Source organism: Pipistrellus hanaki (genome assembly GCF_964339955.1).
Source record: "Pipistrellus hanaki genome assembly, chromosome: 2".
Taxonomy (NCBI): domain Eukaryota; kingdom Metazoa; phylum Chordata; class Mammalia; order Chiroptera; family Vespertilionidae; genus Pipistrellus; species Pipistrellus hanaki.
Genome location: NC_140504.1, coordinates 175000070 through 175013457, shown reverse-complemented (window position 1 = coordinate 175013457; position 13388 = coordinate 175000070). Strand labels below are relative to the sequence as shown.

At 49.5% G+C, this 13388-nt stretch overlaps 1 protein-coding gene across 1 annotated transcript; it reads right to left on the bottom strand.

Moving 5' to 3' along the window:
* LURAP1 (leucine rich adaptor protein 1) lies at positions 1-12465 on the bottom strand. The gene is made up of 2 exons (XM_084874723.1): positions 12086-12465; positions 1-6088 (listed from the first exon to the last, which is right to left on the bottom strand). The coding sequence occupies exons 1-2, from the start codon at positions 12281-12283 to the stop codon at positions 5567-5569; spliced, it is 720 nt and encodes a 239-aa protein (XP_084730849.1). The 5' UTR covers positions 12284-12465; the 3' UTR covers positions 1-5566.
* Between the last annotated feature and the right edge of the window lie 923 nt (positions 12466-13388).

Here is a 13388-nt window from a genome sequence, read left to right as displayed (position 1 = left end):
TAAGTGAAAAATAATCTTTATTGTGTCAAATCACTGAAATATGGACCAATTCATTATGAAAGTTAGCTCATTATAAAATTATACCATTTGTATATATTAAAACACGTAAGTATCCTATATAATAAAAGCCTTATATGCAAATCAACTGAACGGCCGAACAACCGGTCACTATGACGTGCACTGACCACCAGGGAGCAGATACTCAAACACAGGAGCTACCCCCAGCCCGCAGGCCCCCAGGCTGGCCAAGGTTTGTGCCAAAAGGGGCCCCTGGATCACCCCACCAGTTGCCACACAGATCAGCCCTGATTGCCAGCTAGGCCTAGGAACCCTACCCGTGTTTGAATTTTGTATACCAGACTTCTAGTGCATATATATATATATATATATATATATATATATATATATACATACATATATATATGTATTCAAAGTCACATACATGTACAAAGACATAGTGAACACACTACTGGAGTGTATGCCTAGGTCAGGGAGAAGAATGAGAATAAAGATTAAGGATCAAAAGCAAATAAAACAAGAGACCTAGTATCAACTGATGATGAGAGTTTAGCTATTAAAGAATAAAAAATAATAAAAGGAGAAAATTACCCTGGCCGGGTAGCTCAGTTGGTTGCCAAGGTTGCAGGTTCAATCCTTGGTCAAGGTACATATAAAAATCAACCAATGAATGCACAGATAAGTGGAACAAACTGGTGTTTCTTTTTTTCCTCCAAATATTGTGTGCATGTGTGTGTGTGTGTGTGTGTGTGTGTGTGTGTGTGTGTATTGATTTCAGAGAGGGAGACAGAGATTGAAGCATTAATGATGAAAATTATTGATAGGCTGCCTCCTGCACACCCTCTACTGGGGATTGAACCTGAAACCCAGGCATGTGCCCTTGACCGGGATCAAACCCAGGACCCTCAGTCCCTACGTTGATGCTCTATCTACTGAGCCAAACCAGTATTTCTCTCTCTCCCTTTTTTCTAAAATTAATTTTTTTTAAAGGAGAAAAATCTACCCTTTCCAGAGAGACCCCTGGCTAGTTTGCTGGTAATGATCTTCTGCCTTGAGGAGTACAGAATGTTTCTGGAGAGAAGGCAATGTTGAAGACAAAGTTGTCCAGCAGGAGAATTCAGGACTGAAAAGTTCTCTAAACTGAGAATTTCCCTCAAGTCTGATCTTCACTCTCACCTCTTCCTGGCAATGTGATTCAGGAGGCACTTGCTGTTCCCCAGACATGGAGCTAGACCTGTCCCCCTTGGCACCAGCCTAAGGGAGGCTGGACAAAGCATAGAGGCTCATTCTGGCCCTGAGTGCACCCTCCTGCCCACCCTCCATCTCTGCCTGTGGTTGATATTCATGTCCTAATTCCCAGAACCTGTTAGTATCTTAGCTTACATGGCAAAAGGGACTTGGAAGATATGGTTAAAGGTCTTGAGGTGGGAAGATGTCTCAGTGGACCCAATAGAATTATAAAGACGTGTAATCAGAATGTAAGTCTCATAAGAGGAAACAGGAGAATTAGAGAAGGACGGAAGCAGAGGTCAGGGGAGTGAAGATGCTATGTTGCTGGCTTGATGATGGAGGAAGGGGCTGGACCAAGGAATGCAAACAGCCTCTAGAACCCGGAGAAGGCAAAGAAGTGTGGATTCTCCCCTAGAGACTCCAGAAAGTATGCAAGCTTGTCAACATTTTGACTTTTGATTCAGCCCAATGAAACTGATGTCAGAGCTGTGGCCTCCAGAACTGTAAGCTAATGCATTTGTTATTTTAAGCAATTATGTTTATGGTAATTCATTACAGCAGCAACAGGAAACTAGTATGCTGGCCCTGCGGCTGGGCAGCACTAACCTGTTCTCCTGGGAAAGTAAGGCTTGTGCGGGGGGCAAGTGGAGACTCAGATTTCCTAGAAGCCCCTGCAATCAAACTGAACTAGGTTCACATTACCACTCATTTATTATCTATATTACTACCTGAGCAAATGTCTAAACAACAACACATTGTTAATAATGCATTGTTTATAGGGTTGCTAAGAATTAAATAATGTTTTAAATTACCTATTATTACCTAATTACCCACTTAAAGAAGTCACATCTCCTTGTGGGTTTATACATTCATTCTCCATTTAGTTAACAGGTGTCACTGAACACCCCGTGTGTGCCTGGCACCATGCACAGTGAGCTGTGTCTACAAGCCCCAAGCATTTCTCACCGAAGGTGCCACTGAGCTTCCAGTCAGTCCAGTGCTCAGCCTCACTGCCCCCATCCGAAATGCAGGCCCTTACACTTGTCCACTCACCTGGTCTTGTGTCTTCACGAGGTACCCACCCCAGTCAGCACCACTCCTTATCCTCCCAGGCACTATTTCTGCAGTTGCCAAGAGCAATTGCATCTCTGCCTTTATCAGGAGCCCTGACAAAGGCTCGGGCCCACTCGGAGGACAGTATGCTCCCTCTGATCATACTTTTACCACTCCACTTCCATCTCATTCCCTCTTCTCTCTTACCCTTCCCCTCCTTTCTTTCTCTGAGCTAGCTAGGAAGGTCTAAGTTAACAGGAGAGCTAAGTCTCAAGCAGCCAGTCCAAAGGCTGATAGGAGGGACCAAGGATGTGTGCTTGCTGGGTTCCTGAACTTCTCTGGTAGCGAAATAGGGTCTAAGGCATAAAGATAGGATGCCCAGACCTACCTGGAGTGCCCAGGCATCCCAACTGACCAAGCCTCTCCAGCTCCACACCCTCACACCCTATCCAATTAAGCCCCTGCAATCAAACTGAACTAGGTTCACATTACCACTCATTTGTTACTTATATTACTACCTGAGCAAATGTCTAAACAACAACACATTGTTAATAAGGCATTGTTTATAGGGTTGCTAAGAATTAAATGTTTTAAATTACCTAATTACCCACTTAAAAAAAAGTCACATCTCCTTGTGATACCCTGACATACGGAGCCCCCCACTCCATAGCACCCACCTGGATTTCCTAACATCAAACCTCTCCACCCCAGGCCCCACTTCTAACCTCCGCCGAGTGGAGTTCTGATCCCATGATTTCCAGCCCTACTCACCCTCCCTTCCCAGAAAAATGGTCCAGGACTGATTTTCCTTATATCTGCAGACCACATTCGTGTACCCTTTCCAGGGGTCTTCAAACTACGGCCCGCGGGCCACATGCGGCCCCCAGAGTAGTCTGATCCTGCCCGCCAGGTTTTTTGGGCAGTGAGCGCAGCCGAGGTGTTACAGTAGGAATTAGTAGTTCATATAGTCCAGCCCTCCAGCTCTCTGAGGGACCGTGATCTGGCCCCCACTTTAAAAAGTTTGAGGACCCCTGGCCCAATCCAGGTCCAAGGTTCTCTTTCCTCAGAGCCTGTAGCCCTTCTCTGAACATGTAGCTGCCTCTTTACAGTAGGATGAGGACCCAAATATTAAAATGGGAGAAAACTGCTTTCAGTCCCTTTAGGCTTGGGTGGTGTTGACTGGGTGAGATGGAGGAACAGTCTGACCAAGTGATAGAACTGTGGGCAGGCTAGCAGGCAGGAGATGCCATGGGTGACACCGGGCAAGTCTCTGACTCTCTAGGCCTGTCTCTCCAGTCCTCTGTGCCCTGAGGGGGCGGCTGTATTTGAATTTGGAGGTTCCACCCAGCTACTTATGGCAATGGTGCATAATGACCACAAGATGGCAGGCAACTGCTTCAGCTCAGAGGCCTGTAGACTAAACAAATAAGCTGGCTTCAAAAAGGAATACAAGGTAATTCCCCAAGGGCACACTACAAAATGGCAACAGAGGAGGCAGGAGAAAAGGGTGTTTGAATTTCCAGCCCCGGGGGGTGGGGAGGTCTGGAGCCCCAAGACCAGGAGGGTGGTAAGGAGAGGGCTGGCGGGCAGCAGAGGAGAAGCTAAGGATATATTTTAGTGATACCAATCACACTGAGGGGATGGGAGGAGGAGCGAGTCCCCTGCTCTCTCCTCAGGTCCTAGTCTAGGGCTTGCTCTGAGGGAGGAAGGAAAGTGGCCTTTCCCTCGATCTCTCCCTCCTCCAGGGACGTGGGCCCTAGGACTAAAGAGCCTCTGTCTTTCCCGGCCAACACCACACCCCCCATTGTAATTCAAACAAGGGGATTCCTGTGTCCCAGTCTCTGGGCAGGAACTTTTGACCGAATGGTAGAGGGTCGGGGCGAGGTGGGGGAGGGGGGGGTCACGGGTTTAGAAAGAAAGACACCTCCTCACTTTGGAGATTCTGGTACTCCTCCAGAGCTCCGAGACCTCAAGCCCGTCCTCCCCTAAGCAACGGGGACTCATCTGCATATAAAAGGCCTGCAGCCTGAAGTGGAAGTGGAAACTGAGAAGGTGTGGAGACACAAAGACTGAGCCTCCTGGCAGACAGATTTGGAGCCAGAATACAAGAATGGAGACAACCCAGGGACAGGGTAAAACGCGAACTGACTGTGGCAGGGCAGGCCCAGGCTTCTGAGAGCAGCAGGCGGAGGCCCTTGCCGGTTTCCCTCCCTGAGAGCACAGATATAGGAGTGCCGGCACCAGACAGGGATGTGGTTACAGAGGAATCGAGATTCCCCTAGGACGAAATGAGACTAGCCCTGTTTAAAAAGTATGAACTTTTCTGAGAAGAAGCATAAACATCTGACAGTGAGAAAATTTCTTGCCAGGAGGGGTGGTATGCTTCCCCTCACAGGAAGTAATGGTTTGGAGAATAAATGGCATGGTCTCCTTTAGCAGCAGGGGTTCAGATACCGCTGGACTGACCTAATACCACCAAAGGACTGGTACAGTGGAAAGGCTAGTCCATCCTGGCAGGCAATGACATCACTCACCAAACAGGAAACAGTGGTTCCACCAACCCCAAAGGCTCCTAGGAAGGCTAATCCATGGAGGGTTGGCCCAGAGTGACCATGTCCCTCCACAATCATCCATCTTGGCCAAGGTGGGGGGAGCGGGGAGAGACAGCCAAGGCTCTTAAGACATTGAGGGAGGCCATTATTCCCACATCTCTTCATGAGCGACCTCCTAAGGATCCCAAATCCTTTAAATCCTTACGTAGTTATGAGGAAACGGAAAGAGAGACCATCACACCCTCAAAAGTAGGGGTGGGGAACCTCTATTCTGCCAAGGGCCATTTGGATAGTTATAACATTGTTCACAGGCCATACAAAATTATCAACTTAAACATTAGCCGGCTATACTTGGTCAAACATTTAGTTAACTCATCCCTAATGCCTTGGCAGGGCCAGACCAAATGATTTCACAGGCCTTATGCAGTCCATAGGCTGAACATTTCCTACCCCTGCTCTAGAATTAATATACATACGTATGGGGAATATATATATAACACGTATGTATAATATATATAGCTCTAGGGACCCAATAATTGAGGGATAGAGGCATAGCCTCCCCAGGGACCAGAGGGATGGTGAGGGCAGATTTCCATGGTAACGGATTTCAATGCAGCCTCTTCCTAGTCCCAAATTGAGAGAGAATAAATTTCAAGGGGGACCAGGGCCCAGTGAAGGAAGAGCCACAGCAGAACAAAAGGGAGGACATGTTGTTACAGGAAGGTCACATCATCCTGGCACTGCCCCCAGTACCAGTGGACCTCAAAGCCCAGTTTGGCGTCTTCATCCTCTGGTGGCTCAGGAGGTCCACCTTGGAGCCCCTCCTCCGGGGGCTTCCACGCAGCCCTCAAGCTCCCTAGCTTGGTGGCTGTCAGGTCCAGCTCAGTCCTGGCCCTCTCCCCACCAGGTAGAACCTTTGCCCAGTCCATCTCAGGATGGGGAGCCCTAAGGTTGCCCGGTTCATCCAGCTCAGGGGGTGCCACGGTGTCCAGGAAGCTGCCAATGGAGACGCTGTCCAGCTGGTCGGTGGAGCTGATGTCTGGCAGGCTGTCCCAGCTGCCTCTCCGGGAGCGGCCTGGGCTCCCGCCTGTCAGGCTGTATTGACTGCTGGTGAGGCTGCTGCAGTGGCTGGTCAACGTCCCCCGTTCTTCCAACAGCCAGCGGAGCGCCTCGATGCCCTCATTCAACGCCACCAGCTGCTGCAGGATCTTCACGTCAATGGCGCGCAGGTAAGCCTGGGGGAGGGGGAGAAGGAATCAGTCCTGGTTCTGGGCCACGCATTTCCCAAATGTTCCCAGAGGCTCCCTACCTTGGGGTCCAACCAACTATGTGTCACTCTCAGGAAGCAGGGAGTCGTGGCTGGTGTGGCTCGGTTGGTTGGACGCTGTCCCGTGCACCAGAAGGTTGCCAGGTTTGATTCTGATCAGGGCACATGCCCAGGGTGGAGGGCCCGATCCCCAGTGGGAGGCCTGCTGGAGGCAGTTAATCAATTGATGTTTCACTCTCACATTGATGTTTCTCTCTCTTCCTCTCCCTTCCTCTCTCTCTCAAAATCAGTAAAAAAAAAAAAAAAAAAAAAAGTGTGTGTGTGTGTGTGTGTGTGTTTGTTTTGTTTTGTTTTCAAGCATGGAAACAGAAGGGTTTGAAGTGTGGGCTTAGAAGCAGACAGATTACTACTTAAAAATCTCACCTCTACCACATATTATCTATACCACTATCGCCAACTTTCATACCTTCTTTGAGCTCAGTTTCCTTGTTTGTAAAATATCATTAAATTACTCACCTCACAGGGTAGCTGTGGAATTTTGAGATGCTGTTTATTAAGTACTCAGAGTAAGGCTTGCCACAGAGTAAGGTCTCAGTAAATGTTAAATATTAAAATCTGATCCTACTGAGCTTTGAACTTCATAGATAGGTATTATTATTATTAAAACAACCGATCCAGAGTCACCAGGAAGACTCAAAAACAGCCAACGAATCGTCTGCTAGGAGGTCAGCTATGCATTGGAAAGTAGACTGGGCCAAGAGAAGACAGGAGCTGAGGGATGAAGAGGGAGCTAACCTGTCCCCCAGTCACTTCAGGGTGCCGGTAGCAATTGGTAAGGGAGAGAAGAAGAGTTGGCTGGAGCTTCGTAGGGTCGGAATCCCTCTGACTAGGGAGTCAGGGCTTTCCTCCACCACACTCGTCTCCCTGCTTGTACTGGGAGTAAGACTGACTGGCTGGGTAATCTCTAGGGTCCCTTTTAACTCAGAGGCACTGAATTATCTTTCCCAAACACAAGTTTGAACCTGCCCCTCCCTTGCTCAAGAGCCTTATTGGCTTTGCACTGCTCTCAGAGAATAAAATGTAAACAGTTTAGCAGCTGGCATTCAAAGGCTTTCATAATATGGCTCTTGCCCATCTCTCCAGCTTCCCTTCTAGCATACCTCCCTGGGAACTCCCGGTTCTGCCACCCGACTTAAAAGTTCCTTTTATTTGGTGCTATTTTTAGTCAAAGTAATAGATAAAGATTAAAGAGGCAAAAAAAAAAAAAAAAAAGATTAAAGAGGCAAAAAGTTCTGCAAGATTTATTATGAAAAGTAACCGTTCCCGCTGAAACCAGTGGTAGAGCGTCGGTCTGCAAACTGAAAGGTCCCAGGTTCGATTCTGGTCAAGGGCATGTACATTGGTTGCGGGCACATCCCCATCCCCTGTGGGGGATGTGCAGGAGGCAACTGGTGGATGTTTCTCTCTCATCGACGTTTCTAGCTCTCTATCTCTCTCCCTTTCTCTCTGTAAAAAATCAATAAATTAAAATAAAATAAAAAGGTAACCGTTCCCCATCACTGTCCTAAATCCCACACTCCAGAGACAACTATTAATTTTTTTAGCTGTTTATTTTGGTACTTGTCTAATTAATTTGGTACTTGTTTGGTCTAATTTCCAAATAACATGCTACTTACTAATTTTTAAGTTTTAGCTATTTTCTACTGACTTCCCACATGATAGAAAGTTAAGGATTTAACTCTTTCAATTTACTCTCCATTTCTCTGCCATACAGGCACTCTTTCCATCTCCCCATATTCCCATTATATACAATAAAATTAATTATTCAGTGTTTATCTTATTAAAATTCAATCACAGCTAAGCCATGTGGTTTACTAGAGTTGCCTTTCATTTCTTACAACTTTATGTTTTCCTTAGAATAATAATATGTTACCTAGTGGTTGAGTGTCTACCCATGAACTAGGTCATGGTTCAATTCCCTGAGAGGACAATTGAATATGTTATTACAATGTTATATTATATTATTACTAGAGGCCCCGTGCCCGACATCTGTGTACTGGGGTGGGGTCCCTCAGCCCAGCCTGCGTCCTCTTGCTGTCCAGGACCCCTCGGGGGATGTCCACCTGCTGTGGAGGCAGGAGAGGCTCCGCCACGGCTACTGTGCTCACCAGGCTACTGTGCTCACCAGCCGTGAGCCTGGCTTCTAGCTGAGCAGTGCTCCCAGCCATGGGAGCGCACTGACCACCAGGGGGCAGCTCCTGAGTTTGAGCATCTGCCCCCTGGTGGTCAGTGCACATCATAGCGACTTGTTGTTCCGCCATTCAGTCGATTTGTATATTAGCCTTTTATTATATAGGATTATTACTACTACTGTTTTGCTTAGTTTGCTATATAATTATCAATAAGTCATCACCAAATTATCTCCCAATTGTCTGAATTTCTCAAGGCATTTAAATATATCATATATTGTATCTATTCCATCTTAGAGGCAATAGATATATTGTATCTATTTCCACTTAGAGCCTTGAAAATTAAGTAGAACTTAGCCAGACAAAGCAGTGTCTCCTCCAATTCAAGTATCCTTGCCAGCCCTAGCCGGTTTGGCTCAGTGGATAGAGGTTCAGCCTACGGACTGAAGGGTCCCAGGTTTAATTCCAGTCAAGGGCACATGCTCAGATTGTGGGCTCGATACCCAGTGTGGGGCATGCAAGAGGCAGCTAATCAATGATTTTCTCTCATCATTGATGTATCTATCTCTCTCCCTCTTCCTTCCTCTCTGAAATCAATTTTTAAAAATGTATTAAAACAACCCCTAGGTACTCTAAAATGAAGACTCTTCCAGAAAGCCATACCTGGGTTCCAATAGTACTTACTCTGCACTAGAGTTACTATTCTCTCTTCTTCCCGAAGCCACACTGTGAGTTCCCTGAAAGCAGGTCCTGCCCAGCTCATTTATGGTGCTTAGCCCAGTACTGGGGAGGTCAGATCCAGTTCTGTGATGTGCTTGCCTTTACTCTTCTCTGTCCTCCTCTGCTGGTCCCAGGGTTCAGGAGGTTGGGTTTTACCATGTTGGTGGGAAACAAATCTTAGGACCAGATTCCACAGTCCTGTGAGAGTGGGGTTCCCTGACTGTGACAGCATCACTCCATGGAACAGAAGAAAGCAAGGCTTTTTTGCCAAAAAATAAGTACTCATTTCAACCATCTCTTTGGAAACAGAAGGGGGATAAACAGCTCAAGAGAGATGCAGCCTCAGAGGCCACTCCAACCCAATTCTCTCCCCACAGGGGGTTCAAATTCCCTACTCCTCCCCTTAACACATACACACCAGACCTTCAGCCCAGCCCTGAGGCTACAGTATGGCTCCCTATCACTCAGGTCAAATCAGGCCCTAGGATAAAATTCCAGTCCCAAATCCCTGGTCACGGACTGAGATTCTCAAACTATTATTACCCAGAAGGCTCTTAAAGATCATCTGGTCTCACAATCACTTGTCTTCACCCACTTTGGGAAGAAGCAGAAAAACTAAGGCCCAGAGAGAGGCCCTGCTCAGAATCTCAAGATGATTCAGCAGAGCTAGGACTTGAACCTATGCCTCCCACTTCTTGCCTAAAGCTTAAAAAACACATTTTTTAAAAATTGACTTCAGAGAGGAAGGGAGAGGGAGATAGAAACATCAATGATGAGAATCATTGATCGGCTGCCTCCTGCATGCCCCAAACTGGGGGTAGAGCCCACAATCCCGGGCATGTGCTCTGACCAGGAACTGAACTATGACCCCCTGGTTCATAAGGTGGGCGCTCTACCCACTGAACCACACCAGTGGGCTAAAGCTTTTTTTTCCCCCCAAACTGTTTTGTGCAGTTGTTGTCATAACAACAGTTATTTGGGAAGTAGTATTAAGAGGAGGTTGCCACTGTTTTTCCTTTCCGCATACTCCAGAGTCTGGCTGGGCAGAAGGGAAAAGGCCTAGAGGCAGGGATGACCTTGGCCTCAAGGGCAAGACTGACCCCTCCCTGCAGGGGAGCTGGTAGGAAGGCTGTGGAAGGACAGTCCTTAGAGGGCTCGGACCAGTTCTGTGACAAGTGGCTCCAGGGCGGAACCCCCCTGCCCTGATCCTTGTCCTCCCTGGCTGTAACCCAGAGGGCAGGGCAGAGTATAAAAGAGATTGATGATTGCCTGGCCTGAACAGGGAGAAGGAAATGGAGTAGGGATCCGTGGGGCACAGAGGAGCCTCTCCCTGTTAGGGACCCCATAAAGCTCCCCCTTTAACCCTGGGCCCCAGGCTAGGCTGGGTCAAGAGCTGAGACCTGATCAGAAGTTAAACGTATCCCTTAAAGTTCACAGAAGGAATACCCACCAAAGGAGAAAAGAGTTAGAGCCAGAGAGCCGAGGCATGGCTCCTCCCTGTGTGACCTCAGGCAAGTCCCTCAGCACCTACAAGCATGCTTCATCTGTGAGAGGGGGGAAATGGCGACTGCTCTGCTCATCTGAATGCCATAAAGTATGTTTACGGTGTCTGGCACAAAGCAGGTGGCAGTGGTACATGTAAAGTGTGGCAGGTCATCTAGGTTCAAAGCTTGGCTCTGCTTTTTAACTTCGTAGGACCTTGGGCAATTACTTAACCTCTGTGCCTCAGTTTCTTCATCTATAAAATATCACTTTCCTAATAGGGCTGCCATGAGGATTAAGAGCCGAACTTGTAAAGTGCTCAGCCTGAAGTCTGGCACATGCCCTTGGTAAAAGTTAGCTCCCCAAGGAGGGCCCTCTAGGTAGGCTCTTTCTAGGCCTGGAGCTAAAGCTTGTTCAGTGAGGCAAAGCCGGGCCCCTCCCCGAGGTGGACACTACTTTGGAGAATTTGGCTCTCCTCCAGCCTTCAAGGCCAAGTGCACACATGGCATTCAGATCCTCCCCCAGGGAGCCTTCCCTGATTGCTCTGCCCATAAGGCTCTCCTCCCAGCCTCTGGGGCTGTCTGGAAGTCCCCAGGACCCCCTCCCCCTCTCCCTCACAGCTCCGCCTGGCACAGAGCTGGGCACACAGTGGGGCTCCAGGAAGACATTAGGCACATCCTCTCTGTGGCCAGAGAGCAGCTGGCAATTCCTCGGTTCCCCAGAACCGGCTGTGAAGCGATGGCAGGTGTAAATCAGCACCTTCACCGGAATCACGGCCCTGGAGCCTGGTGGGTCCCACCTGCTCTTTTGGCTCTGAATCCTGACCCAGCAGCAACCGGGAAGGGGCAGGGTGCCCGTTTCCTGTTCTCCCCAAGGAGGTTCAGATGAGATCCGAATATCTGGCGTACCCCCGGGGGGGTTGGTGAGGAGGAGACTGAGTCAGAGGTGATGAAACCAACACTGATAGTGCTGCTACTCATGTCTGCTAAGGTTCTAGGAAATTTCAACTATTTTAAGGGAGATTGGGAGAATGTTAGTGAAAGAAAGGATGTTTTTAGTGGCCCTAGTCCAGGTAGTTTTCCACCCAAATCTCTACTGTGCTGACTCCTGCGGTGAAACATGAGGCCTCAGAAGAACAAACCCCGGACCCGGTTTGCAGGTGGAGGAAAAACTGGCTGCCCTATCATGGCGGCGGGGGGATAGATGGTCCTGTGGGTGAGGAGTAGGGTTGGGAGGTGGGGAGATTTCTGCTGTGCTAGGTTCTCAGGGCTTCCCAGTCGTCGCCTCTCCCCTCCCAGTCATTTGGCAGGAAAACTTGCAGGAGCCTGCCTCTCACCCCAAGCCTTCAGGACCCACCTACACGCTTCTCACCCTCGGGGAAGCAACTGATGGACCCCAGGGTATAGGATTGACCCGAGAGAGACCCTGTTGAGTTAGGTGGAGAGTTAAGCTCCCCGGTCTCCAGTCCAACCCTGAGTCGTTCCTCCAGGCCCTACACCGGGGACCCAGGGGCTCGGGGCTCGGGTCCTACCTCACAGCCCCGCCTCCGCCCGCCTGTGGAGCCCCGCACTCACCAGCTCCACCTTCAGCGCCTGGATCTTGTCCCCCAGGCCGTGGCCCGAGCCCGGCGCCCCCGGGGGCAGCAGGCTGCCGGAGGGTCCCGGCTCCCGCTCCCCGCGCAGCCCGCGGAGCAGCCCTTCGGGGGTCTTCCTGCCCACCTTGCTCTCCACGTCCCGCAGGTCAAGCGCCGCGGGCTCCGCGGTCCCCTCCATGCGGGCCTGCAGCCCGAGCCGAGCGGAGCGGCGGCCCGGCGGGGTCCGCTCCCCAGCGTCCCGGCTCCGCCGCGGGTGCCGGAACCGGTGGGTCCCTGCCCGCCCGCGGGGGCGGGGGAGCGCCGTAATGCTCAGAAAAGCCGCGCAGAGCCGTGTGTGTGTGTGTGTGTGTGTGTGTGTGTGTGTGTGTGTGTGTGTGTGTGTAGTGGTGGTGTCTGGAATGCTCGTTTGTGTGATGCGTGTGTGTGTGTGTGTGTGATGCGTGTGTGTGTGTGTGTGTCTGTCTGTTTCGCGGGGGTGGGAGGAGTGCACCGTAATGCTCAGAAAAGCCGCGCAGAGCCGTGTGTGTGTGTGTGTGTGTGTGTGTGTGTGTGTGTGTGTGTGTGTGTGTTCGTGTGTTTGAGGGCTTTGGACACAACCTCTGGCCTTGGAATGCTTAGGGCTGGGCGATTGGGCGATTCTGGACTTGTAACTAAAGGAGCATTGGAAGAACACAGCGCCTTCTCCCTACCCCCAAGCCTCACAGGAATCCAGCCAGGTACACAGCAGGCGCCAATAAGTGTTTGCTGAATGAAGGCTAAGCATGCTCAGTCATGGATGTGGGAGTTTAAGGAAGTGTAACCGGACAACCAGTGGGTCCCGGCTGCCTGTCACAGCTTGAGCCAATTGAGCAGGGTGGAATCATATGAGTGTTTATTCCAATACTGCCAGCAGTGTGAGAGAGCAGCAGGTCGACCACAAAAATTGCTCTGCCCCTCCCCACAAGCCAGCTGCTTATATTGGGAAGAGGGAGGAAGATTACATGGGGAAGTAAGAATTACTTCCTGGCCGGTTTGGCTCAGTGGATAGAGCATCGGCCTGCAGACTGAAGGGTCCCAGGTTCGATTCCGGTCAAGGGCATGTACCTTGGTTGCGGGCACATCCCCAGTAGGAGGGGTGCAGGAGGCGGCTGATTGATGTTTCTCTCTCATCAATGTTTCTAACTCTCAATCTCTCTCTCTTCCTCTCTGTAAAAAATCAATAAAAAAAATATATATATTTTTTTTAAAAAAATTACAAAAAAAAAAGAATTACAGGCATGGGAAATTAGGCAAGGCACAATGGT

Coding starts and splice junctions, on each gene's coding strand:
- LURAP1 (XM_084874723.1), bottom strand. CDS start 12,283: ATGGAGGGGACCGCGGAGCCCGCGGCGCTTGACCTGCGGGACGTGGAG. Junction 6,089..12,085: donor AGGCGCTGAAGGTGGAGCTG/GTGAGTGCGGGG, acceptor CCCCTCCCCCAG/GCTTACCTGCGCGCCATTGA.